The 23654-nt window shown below is 42.4% G+C and overlaps 2 protein-coding genes and 1 non-coding gene across 3 annotated transcripts; 1 reads left to right on the top strand and 2 right to left on the bottom strand.

The window, feature by feature from the left end:
• The first annotated feature begins 10097 nt into the window (after positions 1–10097).
• Positions 10098–10170, top strand: TRNAK-UUU. The gene has a single exon. It is a non-coding gene; the product is annotated as a tRNA-Lys (tRNA).
• Positions 10171–11873: 1703 nt separating this feature from the next.
• LOC121980093 (style cell-cycle inhibitor 1-A-like) lies at positions 11874–15343 on the bottom strand. Its single transcript, XM_042532059.1, has 4 exons — positions 15139–15343; positions 14908–15039; positions 14632–14681; positions 11874–12240 (listed from the first exon to the last, which is right to left on the bottom strand). Exons 1-4 carry the CDS (start codon positions 15341–15343, stop codon positions 12010–12012), a joined length of 618 nt encoding a protein of 205 aa, XP_042387993.1. The 3' UTR covers positions 11874–12009.
• Positions 15344–17683: 2340 nt separating this feature from the next.
• LOC121980092 (MADS-box transcription factor 29-like) lies at positions 17684–19812 on the bottom strand. The gene is made up of 6 exons (XM_042532058.1): positions 19625–19812; positions 18625–18694; positions 18373–18534; positions 18146–18187; positions 18021–18062; positions 17684–17929 (listed from the first exon to the last, which is right to left on the bottom strand). Exons 1-6 carry the CDS (start codon positions 19810–19812, stop codon positions 17684–17686), a joined length of 750 nt encoding a protein of 249 aa, XP_042387992.1.
• Between the last annotated feature and the right edge of the window lie 3842 nt (positions 19813–23654).

Here is a 23654-nt window from a genome sequence, read left to right as displayed (position 1 = left end):
TGGGCCGAGCAAATCGCCACTAGCCATCGGCTAGCCGAGCTGGAGGATCTCATGGAAAAACTCCAAGTCTCGGGGGGTCCATCGGCCGAGCGGGGGAAACAAGCCCTCGAGGCCGAACAGAAGAAGGCCGCCGACCTGGCTACAGAGGTGGCCCGACTTGAAGACTTGGTGAAGAAACGCGACGGAGACGTGAAGCGCGCCAGTAGCCGGAAGAAGCGGGTGATTGCTGATCTGGACAAGATGAAAGTTGAAGTCCGAGCCCTAGATCAGCAATCTAAGAAGCTAGAAGCCCAACTAGCTGCCGAACGGGATGGGCGCTCCGCTGAACGCACTAAAGCGGAGGTGGACCAGAAAGTTCTCCAGGACTCGCTAATTGCCTCACGGGCGGCGCTCAGAAAATATAAGGAGGGAGAGCCGAGTCGCCTAGCCGCAGCGCGCCAAGAATACCTCAGCTCAGAACGGTTCGGCGCGAAATTCGGCGGCAACGTCTCCTCAACTTTCGTTGAGGCGGTCAAGGTCACCATGGCGTACTTGAAGAAGGAGGGGCACCTTCCTGCTGACCTGAGCATTCCCTCTTCAGATCTGGCGGCTATGATTGACGATATCCCAGACGCCTTTTTTAATTTTGAGGACCCGAAGTGAAGCGAGTTCTTCCAAGTACTTTCTGTATTTCATCCGCTCTGCTGATGTAAAATTTTTGCATGTGTCGATCGGCGTAATTGTCTTCCTTTGCCACTATTTTTGTTTGCCCTTCATTGCCGTCTCTTGTCTGTTTGGTGCTTATTCGTAGAGTCAGTGAAGCTCCACGTGTTTCCCACTAGACGACCGATCGGGTCAATCAATTGACTCGATTTCCTTGAAATCGTTTAGCGATTGGCTATACTGTTTGCATTCAGTGAATGCGAAGTATTGGCAAACCGATGGCCGATCGGACTTAATTAATTTAGTACTTGCGAACGCTCGTTATTTGGCGTCCTTAGTTCCATCCAGTAAGTTCACAGTCGCGGGTTCGGCGTGGATATTTATAGTCGATCGGCGCGGCTCTCGATCTTTAACGACGGAGCTCGTCGGCGCGGATATTTATAGCCGGTCGGCGTGGCGCTCGATTTTTAACGACGGAGCTCGTCGGCGCGGCTCTCGATCTTTAACGACGGATCTCGTCGGCCGTCGGTCTTCTGCTCGGGGATTTATAGACGCCGGCTCGTCTCTACGGTTTAACGTCTGGGCTAGACGGTCTTCCGCTCGGAGAGTTTATAGACGCCGGCTCGTCTCTACGGTTTAACGTCTGGGCTAGACGGTCTTCCGCTCGGAGAGTTTATAGACGTCGACTCGTCTCTACGGTTTAACGTCTGGGCTAGACGGTCTTCCGCTCGGAGAGTTTATAGACGCCGGCTCGTCTCTCGGTGAGCTTGACGGTCTTCCGCCGGAGAGTTTATAGACGCCGGCTCGTCTCTACGGTTTAACGTCTGGCTAGACGGTCTTCCGCCGGAGAGTTTATAGACGCTGGCTCGTCTCACGGTTTAACGTCCTGGGCTAGACGGTCTTCGGCTCGAGGGTTTATAGACGCCGGCTCGTCTCTACGGTTTAACGTCTGGGCTAGACGGTCTTCCGCTCGGAGAGTTTATAGACGCCTGCTCTCTACGGTTTAACGTCTGGCTAGACGGTCTTCCGCTCGGAGAGTTTATAGACGCCAGCTTCTCTACGGTTTAACGTCTGGCTAGACGGTCTTCCGCCGGAGAGTTTATAGACGCCTGCTCGTCTGTTTAACGTCTGGGCTAGACGGTCTTCCGCTCGGAGAGTTTATAGACGCCGACTCGTCTCTACGGTTTAACGTCTGGGCTAGATGGTCTTCCGCTCGGAGAGTTTATAGACGCCGGCTCATCTCTACGGTTTAACGTCTGGGCTAGACGGTCTTCCGCTCGGAGAGTTTATAGACGCCGGCTCGTCTCTACGGTTTAACGTCTGGGCTAGACGGTCTTCCACTCGGAGAGTTTATAGACGCCGGCTCGTCTCTACGGTTTAACGTCTGGGCTAGACGGCGCGGATATTTATAGCCGGTCGGCGCGGCTCTCGATCTTTAACGACGGGACTCGTCGGCGCGGATATTTATAGTCGGTCGGCGCGACTCTCGATCTTTAACGACGGGACTCATCGGCCTTTCAAGGCTAACTCCTTACCAGGTCGAGCGACCTTGGCCTTCATATCATATCCCGCGCTAGAACAATATTTATGCCCGACCGAACAGCACGGATCATTCGCTTACGAGTTTAAATATATAACCCTCCAGGCCGATCGGCTCGGGGGCCTTCGTTTTCGAGCCTATGGCTCGGATATAAACCTCCCGGCCGATCGGCTCGGGGGCCTTCGTCTTCGAGCCTCGCTCGTATATCAACCTCCCGGCTGAACGGCTCGGGGGCCTTCGTCTTCGAGCCTATGGCTCGGATATAAACCTCCCGGCCGAACGGCTCGGGGGCCTTCGTCTTCGAGCCTATGGCTCGGATATAAACCTCCCGGCCGAACGGCTCGGGGGCCTTCGTCTTCGAGCCTCGCTCGTATATCAACCTCTCGGCCGAACGGCTCGGGGGCCTTCGTTTTCGAGCCTATGGCTCGAATATAAACCTCCCGGCCGAACGGCTCGGGGGCCTTCGTCTTTTCGTTGACGATGCCTTATATTTGTTCTCTTGATTTTTCATTTCTGCATTTCAAGTATTCAGTCGAAAAAAGTACACAGGATGATTTACATTGGCACACCTTTCACCGCGCCCGGTAAGGCTGGAGGTGGTTCGCGCTCCACGGCCTATATAGCTGCCGACCGTCCTCATCCTCCAAATAATACGCGCCCGAGCGGAGCTTTTCGATGATTTTGAAGGGGCCTGCCCACGGAGCTTCAAGCTTGCCGACGTCGCCGATCGGCTTGACTTTCTTCCAGACAAGATCGCCGACCTGGAATGATCTGGGAATGACGCGTCGGTTGTAGTTTTGCTTCATCCGTTGACGGTACGCCATCAGCCGAACGGATGCCTTGGCCCGCTCCTCATCAACTCCATGTTCCTCCGCTCGGCGTTGCCTTCATCGTAACATTGGACCCGGACGGACTCGACGCCGACTTCAACCGGAATGACCGCTTCGCCGCCGTACACTAGATGAAAAGGTGTGACGCCCGTTCCTTCCTTAGGAGTCGTTCGGATGGCCCATAAAACGCCCGGCACTTCATCTGGCCAACTTCCTCCCAAGTGGTCGAGCCGAGCGCGCAGAATACGGAGAATTTCCCGATTGGCTACTTCGGCTTGACCGTTGCTTTGGGGGTAAGCCACGGACGTGAAGTGTTGCTCGATGCCGTAGCTTTTGCACCACTCTTCTAGCACCTTCCCTGTGAATTGCCGCCCATTGTCAGAAATCAATCGGCGAGGGATACCGAACCTACAGATGATGTGTTGCCAGATGAATTTTTTGACCATCTGTTCGGTGATCCTGGCTAGTGGCTCGGCCTCCACCCACTTGGAAAAATAATCGACCGCCACCAGCAAAAATTTCCTCTGCCCGGTCGCCATCGGAAATGGACCCACAATATCCACTCCCCATTGATCGAACGGACACGAAACGGTTGATGCCTTCATCTCCTCTGCCGGTAGGTGGGAGAAGTTGTGATACTTCTGGCACGAAAGGCACGTAGATACTGACCGAGCGGCGTCTATTTGTAAGGTAGGCCAAAAGTATCCAGCTAGCAGGATCTTCTTAGCTAGTGATCGTCCGCCCGGATGCCCTCCGCACGATCCTTGATGTACTTCTTGGAGAATGTAAGCTGAGTCTTCCGAGCTCACGCATTTCAACAGCGGGCGAGAGAAAGCCTTTTTGTAAAGTTGATCGCCGATGAGTGTGAACCGACCGGCTCTTCTTCTCAGCAACTGGGCTTCATTCCGATCGGCTGATGTAGCTCCCGAGCGGAGGAACTCTATTATGGGTGCCCTCCAGTCGCTTGGAAATGTGAGGCTTTCCATCCGGTCGACGTGCGCCACCAGCAGTACTTTTTCAATTGGTTGCTGAATGGCGACCGACGTTATAGAACTTGCTAGTTTGGCCAACTTATCGGCTGCCTGGTTCTCCGTTCGGGGAATCTTCTGAATAAGAACCTCTCGGAAAGTAGCTTTAAGTTTTTCAAAGGCCTCAACGTAGAGTTTAAGCCGAACGCTGTTGATCTCAAAGGTGCCAGAAAGTTGTTGAGCGGCCAACTGTGAATCCGAATAGAGAGTCACCCGACCGGCTCCCACATGCCGTGCTGCCTGCAATCCGGCTATGAGGGCCTCATACTCTACTTCATTGTTGGTGGCTTTGTAGTCCAGCCGGACGGATAGGTGCATCTTTTCTTCTTGGGGTGATAGCAGCAATATTCCAATCCCACTTCCGAGCCGAGTGGAAGACCCATCCACATATATTTTCCACATAGCTTCCGGCTCTGGCCTTTGCACTTCGGTCACAAAATCAGCCAAGGATTGCGCTTTGATCGCCGAGCGGGGCTGGTATTGGATGTCAAATTCACTTAGTTCTGTCGTCCACTTGATGAGCCGTCCGGACGCTTCTGGATTCAACAGTACTCTTCCTAGTGGACTGTTCGTCCGGACAATGATGGTGTGAGCCAAGAAATATGGTCGAAGGCGCCGAGCGGCTAGAACCAAAGCAAAGGCCAACTTCTCGAGCCCAGTGTAACGAGATTCGGCATCTTTTAAAATGTGGCTCAGAAAATACACCGGCTGTTCCTCGCCGCTGGACCTTACAAGTGCCGAGCCTACAGCATGCTCAGTTGAAGACAGATAAATATAAAGTGACTCACCCCCGATCGGCTTGACAAGTACAGGCAGAGAATTAAGATATGTCTTCAATTCTTCGAACGCCCGATCGCATTCTTCGTCCCAGTGAAATTTTGTAGCTTTGCGTAAGATCTTGAAAAAAGGAAGGCTCCGGTCGGCGGTCTTGGAGATGAACCTGGACAGAGCGGTGATCTGACCGGTCAAACGCTGTACTTCCCTTGTATTCCTTGGGGGCGGCATGTCTTGTAGGGCTTTCACCTTGCTGGGATTTGCTTCGATTCCCCGCTCGGTCACTATGTACCCCAAGAAACGCCCTCCTTTTGCTCCGAACAGGCACTTCTGGGGATTTAGCTTGACTCCATATTTGCGTAGCGTTCGGAAGGTTTCTTCCATGTCCTTGAAGAGATCGGCCGCTCGGGCGGATTTGATAAGAATGTCGTCCACATAAACTTCCAGATTCCGCCCGATCTGCTCCCTGAACACTTTGTTCATCAAGCGTTGATAGGTGGCCCCGGCATTCTTCAATCCGAACGGCATCACATTATAGCAATATGTGCCGTCGGCCGTTACGAAGCTTACTTTTTCTTGATCTTCCCGGGCGAGCGGCACTTGATGATAGCCTTGGTAGGCGTCGAGCATACAAATTAATTCGCAGCCGGCCGTAGAGTCCACCAGCTGATCTATCCGGGGCAGAGGATAAAAGTCCTTGGGGCATGCTTTGTTCAAGTCCCGAAAATCAATGCAGACTCTCCACTTGCCGCCCGGCTTGGAGACTAATACTACGTTAGCCAACCAACTCGGAAACTGTACTTCTCGTATATGGCCGGCTTCCAGAAGCTTCTCGACCTCCGCCCGGATGATGGAGTTCTGCTCGGCACTGAAATCTCTTTTTCTCTGCTTTATCGGCCGAGCGTCCGGTCGGACATGCAACTCATGTTGCGCTATGCTCGGCGAAATTCCGGGCAACTCATGTGTCGACCAGACGAATACATCATGATTTCGTCGGAGGCATTGGATCAGCTCCTCCTTCTGCTTCTCCTCCAGATCAGAGGCAACAAAAGTCGTGGCCTCCGATCGGGTCGGGTGAATCTGCACTTCCTCTTTTTCTTCATAAATTAAAGAGGGTGGCTTTTCGGTGATGGCATTTACCTCGATTCGAGGCGCCTTCCGAGCGGAGTTGGATTCTGCTCGGACCATCTCGATGTAGCATCGCCGAGCTGCTAACTGATCTCCCCGTACTTCTCCCACCTTGTCTTCGACGGGGAACTTCATCTTCTGGTGGAAGGTTGAGACGACCGCTCGGAATTCGCCGAGCGCCGGTCGTCCCAAAATGACGTTGTAGGACGAGGGAGAGTCGACCACCACGAAATTTATTGTCCTGGTCCTCCTGAGCGGCTCCTCTCCCAGCGAGGTAGCCAGCCGGATCTGTCCGACCGGCTGAACTTCGTTACCCGTAAACCCGTAGAGCGGGGTTGTCATGGGAAGCAGCTCGGCTCGATCAATTTGCAGCTGGTCAAACGCCTTCTTGAATATGATGTTGACCGAACTCCCTGTGTCAACAAATATGCGGTGAATAGTGTAATTTGCTATTACCGCTTTAATGAGCAGAGCGTCGTCGTGGGGCACTTCAACTCCTTCTAAGTCCCCGGGCCCGAAAGTGATTTCCGGTCCACTTGCCCGCTCTTGGCTGCAACCGACTGCGTGGATCTGGAGCTGCCGGACGCCCGCCTTTCTGGCTCGGTTGGAGTCTCCTCCGGTCGGCCCACCAGCAATAACGTTGATCTCGCCCCGGGAAGTATTGCTCCTGTTTTCCTCTTCCCGAGTGGACGGTCGGGACCGTTCTCTGGACGCCCGACGATTCTCCTGTCTCGGAGATCGGTGCCGATCGGGCGTCTGTTGATGTCGCCTCTCGGCGCGGGTCCGGTCGGCTTCATGGGTCCTTTGTCTCCTGTCGATGGGAGGAGACCGTCGTTCGGCATTCCTGGGAACGGGATTAGCCACGAAGGGAAGATTTCGACAATCCCTCGTGTTGTGCATATCCGTCCGGTGGAAGGAGCAGAACATAGGGGTCCATCTCTTCTTTGGCTTGGGCCGAGCGGCAGCCACCTCTTGTACGTGTGATCTGGCGTGGGGGGATCGGATTGCTTCGGCCCTCGGTCCTCTGGGCGGCTGATGAGCGGCGTGCTGTTTCCGTTCGGCATGAATAGGTGCCCGCTCGGTTGGAGTTTCCTTTTTTCGGGCGGCTTGCGCTTCTTCCACGTTTATGTATTCGTTGGCTCATTGTAGCATGTGATCATAATCTCGGGGCGGCTTTCGGATGAGCGACCGGAAGAAGTCCCCATCCACTAGGCCTTGTGTGAAGGCATTCATCATGGTCTCCGATGTGGCCGTTGGAATATCCATCGCCACTTGGTTGAATCGCTGGATATAAGCTCGGAGCGATTCACGGGCTTCTTGCTTGATAGCGAACAGACTAACGCTAGTTTTTTGATATCGCCGACTGCTTGCAAAGTGGTGGAGGAAAGCCGTTCGGAAGTCTTTGAAGCTGGTGATAGATCCGTCCGGCAGCCTCCGAAACCACCGTTGAGCCGATCCCGAGAGAGTGGTAAGAAAAACTCGGCATTTTACTCCATCTGTGTATTGATGGAGCGTAGCTGTGTTATCAAACTTACCCAGATGATCATCCGGGTCTGTTGTTCCATTGTACTCACCGATCGTCGGAGACACGTAATGCTTGGGTAGGGGGTCTCGTAGAATAGCCTCCGAAAATTGACGATTGATCCGCTCGGGAGATGAGTCCGCTCGGGGGGCTTTCCCCTTTCTGTCATCTCACCTAGGCATCTCGTCTGAAGAAGATCCTCTATCTCTTCGAGCTGGTACGGCTTCAGGGGTGCGAAATAAGGCTCGATGGAATGCGACGGTGGCTGGAGGTGCTTCCGCTCGGCCACCCGACGCAGACGTTGCTTGTTGCTCCGGCCGCTCGGCTGCTGCTTTCTGTTTTTGCTCCACAAGTTTGGCGGCCCTTATATCGACCAGAGCGTCGAGTTCTTCCGTGGAAAGTGTCACCGTGTGTTATCGTCCAGCCTCGTCCATTGTTCCCGTTCGGATGCAGGAGCGTTCCCACAGACGGCGCCAAATTAATCATGTCCGAACCAGGGGTCAACGAACGCTGGGGATGTGGCGCTCCCTGCTGGATCCTCGAGTGCTCCGGCGAACCTGTAACAAAACCGAGCCGGGGGGGGTGTCCCGGCGACGGCCCTCCGACGATCAAGTCAGGCGAGGGAATAGATGAAGAAAGTGGCTGCAAGATGAAGACTAGCGTACCTTCGGTTGAAGAAGTGGAGGCCTTATATAGACCTTTCAAAGGAGCCTGGGCACACCAATCGAAGCAATCATCTGCTTTCGACCATGCCCAGGTGTGGGCCTGTCAGAAGGGCATCCATAAGACCATACTGTTGATACAATCACCTGCTCTCGACCATGCGTAGGTGTGGGCCTGTCAGAAGGGCATCCATAAGGCCATATCACTACTGTATCAACCTTTCCATGACGTGATGGTGGGACCTTTAATAGTGACATCTTGCGTACAGTCTAATCATCATACCTTTGCTAACATACCATATCCCGAGCCGAGCGAATAGGCCGCTCGGCTAACCACTGTTCCCTTGCCACGATTCCGGCCGAGCGGACACCTCCGCTCGGCCATTCTGTCCTCGGCCGAGCGGACACTTCCGCTCGGTCACTCGGCTCCAGTTCTCCTGCTTTGGCGTCGGAAACCCAAACCTTTGGCTGGGTAATCTCGGGTTCCGCTCGGACGGGACCCTATCTGTGGGTCCCCTATTCTTACTGCCGGATCAGAAACCTACAACACGCCATCATCAACTTCATCGACAACTTCATCCACCTCATCATCATCATAAGCTGGATCACCAAATATTTCGATCTTGTCGTTGTCTTTGCTACCTCATGTGATCGGACGATTAGAAGAATAGGATTAGTCATACTCAATGTTGTCAAGGTATGCATCCTCATGGTTGTCTCCGCCACCGCGAAGGAAGGGGGGACATAGAGACATTGCGGGGTCGATGTTCTCTCTAAGTTGTAGGTGGCGGAGTGATCTCGTATCCCTCGATACCAAACTTGCACTTGGACTTCTCTCCTCAATTGGAAATTAGGGATTTTTTGAGAATGGAATCAGACTTAAGATAACGGAACTTACGATCTTTAATATCTTGCGCTACTATATGATGAGATAACTTTGCAACTTGTTTCTATAGATCTTAAATCTTATCTTGGATGCTATGACCACGGTGTGAGGCTTCCTTAACCGGAAGTTACATGTCACAACCACGATCATGACTACGATGACCATCCATGTGATCCAAAGAGTTCTGATACCGTCCCCACGAGAAGGGCAGATGATTATTGCATGGGGCGTTGCAACTGCTCTGATATCAATTGACGCTAACATGATAGTAATTATCCCGCGGGTAATTGAAGTTATTAATTTGCATGCGAATATCATAATAATTTTTATAATTTATTGATTTGAAGAGGAATACTAGGAAATAGAAAAATAACGGCACTACCGAAAATATTATTAAACCGAAAATCTTCTCCATAAATATCAACTAAATAAATCTTTATATAGATCTAAAATACTCAGATGTAAAAGAAAAATAAATAAATAGAAGAAAAAAAATCTTAGAATAAATTTTAAAAAATCCCACAGGAAAGAAAAATCTTAACATAAATTTAAAAAATTCAAGAAAAAAAATCTAAGCATACTAGGAATCTAAAATATCTCAAACCGTCTCAAAATCCTAAAATATCATTTATAAAATTAATTCTAAAATAATAATAAAATTTATTTAAATCCTCCGGCATCACGCGAAGCCTCCAAGATTTATCTCTTTTTCAAATCACATGACCTAATAGCTCCCGAGTGAAGATTATCACCTAAAAGAGAGTTTCATTGACAGGAGAACTATTTAATTTACGTAGGTTTTTTTTATCGATGATATAAGGTTGATTAGTTAGTTAGATCGAGTTGGTCAGGTTGAGGGAACTATCTACTGTGCAAATGGATTAGGAGGAGTGGACCGATTGGGTCGAACAAACTTATGGGTCAGGTCAATCAAGTTAGACGAAATAGTTTGATCTAACATATCTGGTTGGTCAAACTAGGTGAATCGAGAGCACTAAGGTCAATTATTCACGTAAGATTGGGTGGACCACAACGGTTAGTTTTATTTATAAATACATATATATTATGTTGATAAAATGTTGTAAGCCGTCTTAGCTCAGCTGGTAGAGCGCGTGGCTTTTAACCACGTGGTCGTGGGTTCGATTCCCACAGACGGCGATGGTCTTAGAATTTTTACTTCATTTTAAAAAAAACCCTCAATTTACGAAACTTCCACTCCATTTATAAATTTTTTGCTGAAAAAATTGATTTATGGAGGAAAAGCTCCGACGAACGGAATGAGAGATGTGCGAAGTGTTGGTGAGAAACTAAATAGAATAGTAATTCTTAAAAAAAAACATTGATATTAATCAATATAATTAAAAGAAGAATAATTGGGATGCAATATTTAAAAAGATTGATCCCATACAAAAGTCAAAATTAAAATTGGTTAGTACTACAATATCCAACACAATTTAATGACTTCTTTGATGATTTAATTTATGTAATTTTCAATGTGAACTTCATCCTTAACCTAGAGAGATACTTTTTTTATTTAAAGATGATTTGTGAAGGATGACTTGGTTTTAAAATATGAAGACTGTAGTATAATAGTCTTATGACTGACTATGTCTTAAATAAATTTAAATTATTTAAATTTATAAAATTAGTCCTTATGTTAACATTTTAAACATTACTTAATTAAAGATGGATCTATTATTTTAACGGTCTTAGTAATGTCAATCTATAAATATGAAAGGAGATAAATATAAATATACAGGAGTTACGTACATGATGATATAAATCATTCAAAGGTTAGTAGTCGTCCGTGATTTACCTCCTCCGTGTTAGTCTTGGGACGGGCTGACAGAGACGCTAGGGGCGAGCGTATTCAGTATTCACCTTTTACCACAATAATAATATAAATCATCAGTTCCTCAAATTAAGAAATCATATATTCACGGCCTGCACTACACCATGGGATAACGTTAATTAAGATACAACATCGGCAAAACTGAGATATAACTAACGATTACTTAACTCCACCTCCGAAACTAGATTTTTCACCTACTTAGTGGAGCAGTTGAAGGCTAAGCGGCTACAAAGCTACGGCCATGTTTCCTGCGCTTCCGACGCCGGCAAGGCGACAGAGCTCCATTAAGTTTTCTCACCCACTGACCACTGTCACCGGTTTCAATTCCCTCGGCACCAAGCAATCCTCGTCTATAAATTACAGATCCATAGCATTCTTTTCTGTCCTCACTTGTGCTTTCTTTCTGGTTCGTATCTGGATTCCAAGAATGAGCCACTACGGTCAGCCACAAGCAGCAGCACCACCACTGCCGCCGCCAGGGCAGGCTTACCTTCAGCCGTATGCACCACCTCAGCTTCAGCCTCAGCCAGGTTATCCATCCAAGGGTGATGCTCCAGTAGAGACGCAAAGCCGAGGGGATGGCTTCTGGAGAGGATGGTAGTTTTTGACTTAATTATCGTTAACTATCAATGAAACTCCAGTGATTCTCTTCAGCTACTAAATGCTTGTGATTAAGCCATTGTGTCATCTTATGCCTTCTTTTCTTGCTGTTTGTAGCTGTGCTGGACTCTGCTGCTGCTGCCTTCTTGATATGTGCTTCTGAGAACACAACTCTTCTCTACATCCTTTTCTGCACATTGAAGTTCTTGTTTGACTTGTGTTGCAAGAAGTTGATTGTCTCCTGTGTGTTGGGGACAATCCTACTATATCAATGATCTATTCTAAAACATATGGAAAGTTGAAAGTTCTACTTGAATTTTACGCATCTACGATATCAATGATCTATTCTAAAATATATGGAAAGTTGAAAGTTCTACTTGAATTTTACACATCTACGATATCAATGATCTTGAGAACAAACCTCCTCAGTACAAAATATGCATCTGCTAAAATAGATGTGCTTGGTTACAAACTAAACAAACTTGATTTAGCTAAGAAAGCAGTAGTAGGCAATTTGAACCTTCAAAACACTCGGTTCCCTAGACCTATTCATCAAGTTTAATTTTCCAGTTATGAGCTGTTCGAGGTCCAGTAGAAATGCCTTTGTAGTATTGTGGCTGTAGCTTTCCCTTATTCCATTCCTTCACGAAAGAAATGAAAATCTCTCTAGCTTTATCAGATGTCAGGTCAGAGAAATAGATCCCTCGCTTTTCCTTCAACCAGGTCGCAAACTCGTTGCTTTTTGAAAAGTAGTCATCCTTGGAGAGCTCTTCAAACTTTACTTGCACAAGGGAAAATAAATTATTTAGAAGAGAAGGAAGTGTTCCTTGAATTTAAGGACATGTAAGATTATAATTCCAAATAATTATTCTGGGGAAAAGTAATCAGCAATCAGCAGTTCTGCTTATAAATGCCCACATTATATTTTTATGTAATCATATGGAATTCACATTTTAGTTTAAAGATTCCATCAGATAAGAATTTCATAATCAATTTCATGAAAGAACAGAAACCTTTCATAGTCCATATGTCATACACGAACCAAATCACATGATTTTTATACCAAAAATGAAGGTTCAACATAGTAAAATAATCTAGCTAAAGATCCTGTTGTATCATGTTATGGCTCACATAGATGAGAGGATCTATCTATTAGCTTGTCAGACCCACCATTGGCCCATGATGTTTAAGCCTAAGTTATAGTAGCTAACCCAACTAAATTTATCCAACTTCATTAGTCCACAACTCATCATACAGGACAAAATTGGACTATCACAATTTCTTCTACTCAAGGTTTGCATCCTTGTCACATGTCAAGCCCAACAATGGCTTTGTCATCAGATATATAACCCTTTTCAATACTCCACTATGTCAAAGATTAGGAATACCAATTGTCACAATCTCCTAGAATGAGAGAACTAATCAAATAACTTGTTTGGCCTAATCATCTACCAAAAATGATCATTCATCTAGTAGTAACATATCAATGGTACATTGTGATGCAGTAAATCAACACATTCTTCTCTGCCACTCAGCCTCAGGAACTTCAGAGACAATATGCTTCTAGCTGATAAAGTTGAGGCACAAAGCAAAAGAATATGAAATAGAAGACAAAAGATGTAAAATTACTATGATAGAGAAGGGATTTGACTAATCATAATCATATCAGAAGAATATGGGGTAGCATCGTGTTGGCAAGTCACTAGCAATAGAAAATGATTGTAATCGGTAGCACTCCAGTCAAAAAATAAAAAAACTTGCTATACATTCATTGGGTATGGGGTTACAAACTAGTTGAATTATGTGACAGAGTTGGTGATAACTGGATTGTTAACCACGGCAACAGAAAATCTCTGACTACCGCCAAGGATCTATGTATTATTTAATGGTAAAATTTTGATATTGTTACCATTGAATAGATAATTTGGCAGTAAATTGAAGCCTTATATAACTGGAGATGTTCAGAAAACAGAACATCGTAAAGCAACATCCCGAATGGACATTCTTCTTGTCCCTATGGGACGGGCAGATGGTCATTGCATGGGGCATTGCCACCAAGAGGTCTAGAGGTCAATTTCTGACAGCGAAATACTTGTCAGGTCCCTGCCCTCCCTCATGCAATGACCACTGTTCAAAAGGCAAAAGAAGTCACCCGTGATTTATCTCTCTACAAATAACTGTGGACCAGTCGTGTGGGGGAGCCCGGGGTCAGCGTATGACCTTTTGCCACCGAATGGACATTCTTGGCAGTATCAAGATCAATGTGCTCATTTATAAACATCCTGCTTTCTACCTTGGAGATAGGCATCTACTGAATATGTAGTCTTTTTGTGCTAAATACCATGAAAAAGTGTTTTTTTTTTGTTTATACTGATAACTAGAGGGACTTAATCCTGACTTAAGGAAAACAAGTATACCAATATGCAAGAAAGAAAGTCCTATATGACAGACTTATTAAAAAAAAGGCAAAGTGCAAGAAGTGGATGCTTAATCTCAGAAAACAATAATCTAGTGAATATAAATGCAATTAAATTTAAATAGTTTTAATGATATAGTCTTGCACGGTTACGACAACATAGCTTGATGGCTTGATGATAGTGAATAAACTAAGAAGATCATCATAATCATTCCGTATATAAACTATGTAAATAAGTTCTTGATCAATCATTTTGTGTATCAAATGCCCACCTTAAGTGACATTACCTTAAATCAAACACGTGTATCATCTGTCCAAACATGCATTTCTTTGTTTTGGGGAAGTGACACATTAACAAGAATGAGACAACAACAACCAAGCCTTATCCCACTAGGTGAGGTTGGCATTAACAGGAATGAAAGATAATTAAAAATTAAATGTATTGGAGTAATTTAATCGGATGGAGCTATCAACCAAAAACAATATCAAATGCAAAGAATTTGTCACCTAGAAACAGCAGCTTGCATAGGCATTTCAAATATGGATTCCATAAAACAATATGACATAACAAGTAACCTTTCGGGGGAAAAATGGATAACAAGTCCCAGATCATTATGATGAAGTTCCAGAATGTCCCAAGTTATAACCACACCTTACAAAATTAAAGGTGTACTGGATCATATGGCGAGAAAAATTGCATTGCTATAAACGAAGCAAGCAACGTAACTATTTAAATAGAAAGGGAACTCACTGAATCTGAATCCTTTTTGCTTCTCTTATGCTTCTCCTTTGATTTCTTACCTGTCAAAAGAAAGAGAGGCAAAGTAGAAAAAAAAACTAACTTACGCTTACTCCAACACAAGATTATCTACAGAGAAAAAAGGCACTAAATTGTCCAGCCTCTTCAAATAACCAAATTGCTAGCACCAAACACGAAAATTTACTCAGTCATAATGGGAAATCGAAATACTTACCCTCGAGAAATTTGAATATGAACCTCAATATCAATAGAAATTCAAACCCTAACCTTTCCCGTCCCCGCTCCTGGAATGCTTATGGGACTTATCACGCTTCTTCTCCTTGCTACTACTCTCGTCCTTCCGGATCTTCCTTTCCTGCCCGTCTCTCTTCCGATGCTTTCTGCTCCGCTCTTCCCCATCTGGATCAGAAAAAAAAAAAAAAACAAACAACCAAACCAAAATATAGTAACAGGAAAGAAATCAACAGAAAAAAGTTCATAGATTTCTCTGGTGCCGACCTCGCGAATCAGAAGGCAAAGGAGATGGAGACAGCGAGCGCCTCCGATGCAGCCTACGCGACTTCTCCTCGCTGCCCGTGTCGTTCACCATCTCCGACCCGTCGAAGAGGGCAGGGGTGGAAGCGGCGCGGATTTTTTCCGATATCGACAGCCCGACCCATGTTAATCGGATTAGAAGTAGCAAATGAGGATCCAAAACAGGCATGCCACGGATCGGGTTTTGCTGAACGGACAAGGATCCACATACATAAATCTTACCGATAAAATAATTACATTTCCAAATACATAAAATAAAAAGAAGAAGAAGATGAAGGTGGTTTAACACATTCAAAAATTAAGATATTTTTTAAAATTGAGGCCTTCAATAATAATAATAATCCATCACTATTGGCTTAATCTATTTCATCTTTTCATCTTGTTAATTGTTTATTAGACTTCTATGTGTAAATCATGCATATCTTATCATTCTTATTTAGCATATTACTGCATTACATAAGCATAATTTAAGTAAAATTTTAGTTTTTACATCTATCTTTTTTAGTTCAGATTACTATTCTTTGTGATTTATGCCGACAGGAAGATTTTGACATTGGAATGTATTTGGAGACAAAAAAAACTAATGGAGCAGTATTGCAGGAGGATCCACAGCATGCTTTGTGGCACCTAGCACGGTCATGGATCATCTAGGAGTCAGATTTGTCATCAGTGTCGCTTGGAACATTCAACAAGAACCATGGCTAGACTAGGGAACCTGCCACTACCGTGATTCATTCTAAGTTTGGCCAGGAAGCCTTCCAGCATGATTCACAGTTTACCTGTGGACAATCGTGAATCATTAGGGTTTCACTTGCGGTGCCACCCCTTATATTTTTTATGTCTACATAAAAGCAACCAAAGGGTGTCATTTATAGGCATGAACGGTTTCTCGAGACATGAGACCCTAAAAGAGATCTAAGAAGTCTAGAGATTTCAACTACCAAAGATCACTTAGAGATCATCTAGAGACGTCGATGACATTTACAACTGAATTCTTTCTACATTTTTTATTTTTAATTTTTCATTGTAGAATATTTTCTTTGATGTCAATGATTTATTTTTCCATCATGATAGAGTAGTCTCTCCTGAATTCTAATTTAGGGAGTAATCGGATATTAAGTTGACGATTGACGTTTGTAATTTTTCTCTTTTATTTATGATATGTTCAATTTTTGATTCAGTTTTAGCATATTTAACAACTATTGTATTAGCGTACATTAGCATATATTAGAGATTATGGGACTGAACGAGAAGTGAACTCTAATATTGGATCTATAGAACTTATTTTGGGAGTTTGATCATGAAAATAGTTTAAACTTTCTCGAGGATAAGTTGTCACAAAACTTAATGGATTTATTCTTTTTCTATTACTATAAGAATAGGGGTCAAGTTAAGATAGATACATTCGTGTATTTTAAAAGAAAACATTAATTACTTTTGAATAAATTACCTTCCAACATAATATATATTGAGATAAGAGAGGGAGTCATAACTAAATCCTCAATGATAAATAATCTCTGTTTTCTATGAATGGTCCAACACGAGGAGAAGTGCTGAAGGCAAGATTTTATTGTAATGATTTATCATTATTTTTTAGATTTCTTTAGCAATTTAAATATATATATTTGTTGTTTTGTATAAAATAAATTACATATATGGGGGTTTTAGAGAATCTATCAATATAGAAATTTTATTTTCCATTTTAAAAATAGGTTTTAATTATTATTATTATTATTATTATATATATATATATAAGGTGAAAATACAAAAAAAATTATCATCCACTTTTTTACCATTGAATTTTTCACACCACATCTCTTTTAGGAGATATATATGAAAAATATTTCATAATTATTTGCTAATGCAGAATTTTGTGTGAATCCTACATGGATAATAATAAATTAATATCAACGGTGGCCCCACAGATTGGAAGCTTCTCTAAAGACTAAAGCTATACCTACTTGTGAAACTCCAAATGAATTGGGAATTATATATCTTTAGTAAAAATATTCTTTGAGGTTATGTATCTTAATTGACAAAAAATCTTAATTTAATTATAATTAAGTGCACAAAAGATAATAAATCATATATAATCATGCATGCGAAATTGAATATATAAAATTAAATTAAATTGGCTCTAAGATTTAATTATTAAACTTAAAACCACTGGCTCCTACTGGAGAGAAAGGCCAGAACACACAGTGCAGCGTACATGTCCCAAAGTTGATCCATACACGTTCTAACTTAAACAATACATATGTTCACACACTTAATCTCACCAAACTAATTAACCACGCACAGAAACTAAATTTTATGACAAACTATAATTAAGTACTTAATTACCCACCATATATCGATCATTCATCACTCCCCTCCTCGGCATCTCCCCAGGATCGATCCATCTGTTCAATAAGCCGATGCAAGATGTCAAAACCTAGAAACCAAGTGCAATATTCTAATCATCAAACTCCACACAGTACATATATAGAACCCTAATTAATTAGCTAGTTTATAGATAGATCATGTACCAAAGCTGGAGGCCGTGGCCGGCTTGGAAGGCGGCATCCTGCAGGTTGGGTTGGGTCGGCTGCAGCCGGAACTCATGAAGCTGCGGCGAGAGCTGCAGCAAGTTCCTCGATGTCTCCTCGGCGTAGAAGTGGCCGAAGTGTTCGAGCATCGGCACATCCCCCACCTTGTGCTCCATCACCTCCACCTGCTGTGCTTGCTGTTCTATGGCCATCTGATGCTCTGCTATCTGAATATATTTATATATATACATTATTAATTAAGTCAGCAACAAAATAACTAAATCAGAGAATTATATGCATCGATCGATTATAAGTTACCATGCGGCAAAGGTGTTGATGCTCATCTTCTAAAATGTGTTCCTATTGCAGCAAACACACATGCAGTAGTTGATCAATATTAGAAGAAGAAGTCGAGTATTGCTAGCTTGATTGAATTATCGTACCTTTCGGCGCAGATTTTCCAGTTGTTGATCCAGCAAATGATGCTGCAAATAGAGAGAGTACCAGTTTCCATGAACTATACACACTTACATACTTATATATCTTTGCAAGTTACATTTAGTTGTACTTGCTTTAGTTCTTGTATCTAAAATTTCAAAACATTTTCTATATATATATAGTAGTCTAAGTATGTTTATTATGCTAATGAACATTAATCTGTTAATGCTACCTTTCTTGCTCGAACTTTGTTGGCAGAGAACTCAAGCTGCTCTTCCAGTTGATTCAGCTCATTCAAAGTCATGGAAGCCAAGTCTTCCCCAATGAACTGCCTCATGCTGTCCTGAAGCTTGCGGTTTTCATCTCTCATCCGGGATATCTCAAAAATCATATGCTAATACAGTGAAAATTATAAACAATTAATTTGGTATTTTTCACAACCTACAATAAAACTAAGTGATATTTTAAGAAATCAAGATAATACCTGTTGGTTGTTGGTCTCCTCAAAACCAGTGTTAGTGGTTCTTTGATACCTATCTATGAGTTGCCTCATGCTGCAAAAGAAAAAAAATGAATATTATTATGTATGAATTAGAGTACTAAGCAAACCATATATGCACTTGCCTATTTCAATGGCTCCTGATTAAGAGTAAATTGTCATATGATTTAGTTCATTAATCAATTTTGTGTTTTAATTTGTAAAAATTTAAGGTTGATGTAAACTCGTCTTTAATCTCTTCTGCTGATATATTATGACTTACGTTGAGTCAATATCTTTATATATAGTTGTGTCAAATTTCATTCTCTACAAATCACTGATTTTAATTTGTTAAGTATTCTGTTTATGGTGAAAAAAGTCTTTAGATTAATATATAACACTTATTGACTTCTTAAGCTCTTCTAGATCACATTAAATTAAAGAAGAAAAAAAGAAAAGTAAGAGGAATGTTAGTCTTGATCAAACATGTTCTTGGTAATGATGATATATAACAACTTAAATTCTCATAGCATTTCGTTAAGAAAAGACTGAAATTTAGACATGATCAATTAACTCAGCTCCAAATGAGCAGGAGGATTTAATTACAGGCCAACTGATGGCAACATTAATTTTTGGTTAACTCAAGGGAGAACTAAGAAAATTATTGAAAAAAAAAACCTTTAACATTAGTTTACAGATTATTTTTTTTCCAAACATGACTATTGAATGAAGGTCTGTATAGAAAGACAAACATCTGCTCATGTAAGAGATCAGATCAAGAAACCCCTAATCATGCCAAATTCACCTTTAGCTAGTTGGTGGCCATCAATGGCAAAGGCAGATAAAAAAGTAATCATTGCATATCAAATCACCATCTTACATAAATTGAAAGATATTGTAGATAAAGACTGCAATTAATTATGAAAAGAATTTGGGATTTTTCACCAAGATAACGAAGAAATCGTTTCATATATAATCCAAGAACAAGATAGTCATATGTCAATACCTCAAGTGTGGGCTGCAGTACTCAAACATCTTGCCTGTGTTGGAGAAGATCACAAGTCCTACATGTGCATCGCATAGTATCGCGAGCTCATTGGCCTTCTTTAGCAGCCCTCCTCGCCTCTTCGAGAAGGTAACTTGGCGGTTGGTCGGGTTCTCGATCCTCTTGATTTCTATCTTCCCACGACCCATGTTGATTGATCCAATTCTCTGAAGGAAAAGGAAGAAGAAGAAAAAATCAACCCATTTAAAGTCAGCCAGTCCACCTTTTTTTTATAGTATAAAGTTCCAAGTTTGAGATCATAGAAGCTGATTATGACTAAAAGATATCGATCAAATAGAGGGAGAAAAAAGTAATGACCTAGAAAAACAAGCCGATCAAGGATCCGGCCTTATATTTGTAGAAGATTACTTGCTGTAATTACTGCCAGCAGAAGTAGAAAATTTGTTAGAAGCATCACAAGACAACTTTCTCTTGAAATAAAGTTGATATATAGAACAAGAATCGAGGAGGATGTAGTATAAAGAAAGAAAGAAGAAGAGAGCTGGCTTTTTGAGCCTACCTGCAACTCAGACTTGTTGAAGAATGAGACGAGCGGTAGGGAAGGAAAGGCACTAAATATATATAGCTAAGTCTTTAATTTCTACATGACTTTACTAGTTTTGTTCATCAAACTAAGCTAACAATTCATATGTTTTCTTTCTTATGTTAACTCTAATCCGCCATGTTATGAGCTTTGGCCTTTATGTATATGCACAGCAATTAACTAAGTAAAATCCTGATTCTAAGTAAAACTAATTGATTTCTTTTGCATATAGTTTATGTAAGTTGTTATTAAGTGGACCTTGTTGTGGACTGTTAACTGCCTCTGACCTGGTGGCCCTTCCTTGTTCTGCCATTGTTTCCATTTTTTGTAAACACATGATGCCTAGGAAATTAGGGTTTTGCCTCAAGAGGCAAAATGTGGAATGGACAGCTGAAACCTCAACCCAGATAGGAACAGACAGAGAGTTGCAATTCTTCTTAAATATTGGTGCTGCATGCACATGGTATGTGTAATGCCTTTACTTGAGCACCTTTCTTGTTTAGGGTACCCAAAGACTTTGATGTCAGAGATTTCCAGGTTTCACACTTCCCTTCTTCAATGCCCTAGCTTGCTTTTGATCAATCCATGTTGTCCATCACAAGTTACCTAAACCATAGATCACAGCTACTTTATTATTAATTCAGAATTCATTTCTGAGGACTCATATTGATATTGTGCTAGTTAGAAAGTGAAACTGTACAATAATTTTAAAGCCGAAGAACTAATTAAAGATCGATGTAATTGTGCTTACTGTCATATTCCCCAGTGTTGCTAAGGATAATAATAATCAAAACTTAGTAAACAAAAAGTGTTTTCTTCAGATTAGATAATTAATGTCCAAGTGAACATGTTATTTATAGATAAATATTTATTTGCTTCAAAACTAACAGGAGTTAATTCATGTCGATCTTTGAATCAGAATGTCTTGGAGTAGTAAAATTAAAGATGGTATAGCATAAAAATTGGAGAGAAAGCTTTGGTCATGAGAAACAAACTGTGTCCCTTTGAGCTCTCTTTTTGTTTCTTTTTTTTTTATTCTTCTGCTGCTAGCAATGAAAGTAATGTTATTATTATTTACAGAAAAGAAAGGAAAAAAAGCAGTGTCGTAGGGGTTAGTTAAATGACCACATACAATTTCATTCAAGTGTGTTTTTCATGGTTATTACTAAATTCAGAAAATGAGAAACCAGGATTTTGAGCAAACTGATTGATTATTAAGTGGCCTGCTTTTATCTTCTCAATTTGCTCTAGATAAGCATCAGTACCATGGTACTTTGCTCATAGATTTCTGTAACCTAACCAAGAGTGGCAAAAAGTACTTCATAATTACTGGGTTTTGACAAGAAAAGAATTCAGAGTACAATTGTGTTTCTTAACAATGACAGAAAGTGGAGCATGAATTGGCGTGGAAGCCAAAAGAGGAAGGTTCATTGCCCATTTCAAGAATGTGGATGACTTGAATCACTAAGCATATTATTTGCAGCCAAACAATGATTATTGATCCACCAAAAGCTGATGGAGAGTTCCTCATATATATCATATATTACTTTGTGATTGAAAGATCTCCAAGCTCTTGAAAGTTAGGAAACCACACGTTTGAATATATGGCCTTCTTTTGTTAATTTAGTAAACTTAAAAATTATATTTTTAGCTTTATAAGTCACTTGTTCAATCTAATTCCATCAAAAAGGCCTTTACTTATCACTCATGGCATCTTTTTTAAATAAAAAAAATAGATGTGTTAATTTTTCTTAATTAATGATTAAGCAAACAATAGTTAAAGAAAGTTTAGAGTTTAATTTATATATCATGGTCTCTAGTATAATAAACTCCAGGTTAAAAAAACCTCAACTTCAAGTTATATATCATGCTCTTGAGTTGCTCTCACTCTGGGCCTTCAAGCCATCGAACCAATTATCCATTTGATCAAATGAATTATTCTTCTAAGTTTCTAATCAACATGAATTATATCTTAATCTTTCAATCAACCTGTGCAACTTGCACACTTAACACTCCTATCTAATAACTTAAACCCTTTGATGGAGAGGTAGGGAGCCAACACTTCGACTAAGTAGAACCATTGCAAGTGTTCTTCTACTGCGAGACTCTGAATATTGTTATGTGGTGTGCAACTATGATGTGCATACCGTTATGGCTAAATCAACAGGGTGGAACAATGGTGGTGGGTGTACAGTTCTCCATGGAGTAAGTAGAAGAAGAGGGTCTAGGAGTAGGAGATTATTAGTTGCATTACCACATAACCTCAATGGTAAAACTGAGAAACCTAAGGCTTTGATATCTTGTTTCAGGGGAAATACAAGTAGAGTTATCCATGATCTGTAGGTGTAAAAGAACATGATTGGCTTCCTCCAAAGGCAGCCTATAAACTCTAGGGGTACTTTATCATCAACTGCATAGCTAGCCGCCTTCTCTTTTCATTTCTCTTCTGCGTCTGGGCTTTCCCTTAATGGCTCCCAGCAGCTGCTACTCACCATCAATTCATGGAGCCCACCAAGCCATTCAATTCCTACCTTCACTGGACCAACAAGCCATTCATACGCCATTTGGATCTACTTTCACCAATAATCCACCATCAACCCGCCAACAACTCGTCAACGTCTGACCCATTAGTATATGTAGGCATGCAGTACCTGTCAGTTGTAATAAACGTACATACGGTTTCAGTGGTTGGCATGCCTATGGATGATACCTTCGACGACTTCTTCTCGACTATTCTGGACAGGTTCCTCCCTTGTTCCTCGGCAATGTACATACCTAGGATGGCTTAGCCAAAGCCCTCTATCAGGCACCATTGTCGCCCCATTAAGGAATTTGCCTTCAATTGTAAAACCTTGCATTAGGGAGTAAGAAGAGCAAGTTTTGTATGTATATATGTGGAGAGATTGACAAACTTTTTGATGGATATATTCTCATAGTATTTATTTCAAGACTAGCTAATTTGTCATATATAGGAGACTAGAACACCAGCTGAAATGGTAAAGATGGTAGTAGAAGTGCAATGTAAGTGGTGATTCTATATTCATGAAAGCTAAATATTAGTGATTCTGTCGGAAATCGGTGGAGATGATGCACTGGGCAGATAACTCTGTCGTTGACTGGGAGGAGACTTTGAGATGGAGAAGAGATGACATCTGACACTTCTTCTTTGCACTCCTTCCTACGTACACGGCAAAGAGAGCAAAGAGAAGCATTAGAGCGAGAACCAGAGAAGGGTCTCTGACATAGGCACTCCGAAGCTCAAGTTAATACAGTAGCTGAGCGAAAAGTGGAGAAGAAGATGAACAATAGAGTGGATACACGCATGTTTTTCAACGTGTAGTAGAACATGTAAAAACGTACATGATCAATTGAGAGAACCCGCTTTTTATACTGACCCTCAGAACCTCCGTAATTATGAGGTGTTAGAGAATGTATGGTGTCAGAATA

The sequence above is a fragment of the Zingiber officinale genome, chromosome 5A (assembly GCF_018446385.1).
Source record: "Zingiber officinale cultivar Zhangliang chromosome 5A, Zo_v1.1, whole genome shotgun sequence".
NCBI classification, from domain to species: domain Eukaryota; kingdom Viridiplantae; phylum Streptophyta; class Magnoliopsida; order Zingiberales; family Zingiberaceae; genus Zingiber; species Zingiber officinale.
The sequence above is the reverse complement of the archived record's forward strand: the minus strand, read 5'-3'. Positions and strand labels throughout refer to the sequence as shown.

Excerpts from the sequence above, each read along its gene's own strand:
- LOC121980093 (XM_042532059.1), bottom strand. The coding sequence starts at position 15,343 with ATGCCTGTTTTGGATCCTCATTTGCTACTTCTAATCCGATTAACATGG. Across the intron at positions 15,040-15,138 it reads TTTGCCTTCTGATTCGCGAG|ATGGGGAAGAGCGGAGCAGA; the intron begins GTCGGCACCAGA and ends TTTCTGATCCAG. Across the intron at positions 12,241-14,631 it reads GCAAAAAGGATTCAGATTCA|TTTGAAGAGCTCTCCAAGGA; the intron begins GTGAGTTCCCTT and ends GTGCAAGTAAAG.
- LOC121980092 (XM_042532058.1), bottom strand. The coding sequence starts at position 19,812 with ATGGGTCGTGGGAAGATAGAAATCAAGAGGATCGAGAACCCGACCAAC. Across the intron at positions 18,695-19,624 it reads TACTGCAGCCCACACTTGAG|CATGAGGCAACTCATAGATA; the intron begins GTATTGACATAT and ends TTTCTTTTGCAG. Across the intron at positions 18,188-18,372 it reads ACAAAGTTCGAGCAAGAAAG|CATCATTTGCTGGATCAACA; the intron begins GTAGCATTAACA and ends CTCTATTTGCAG.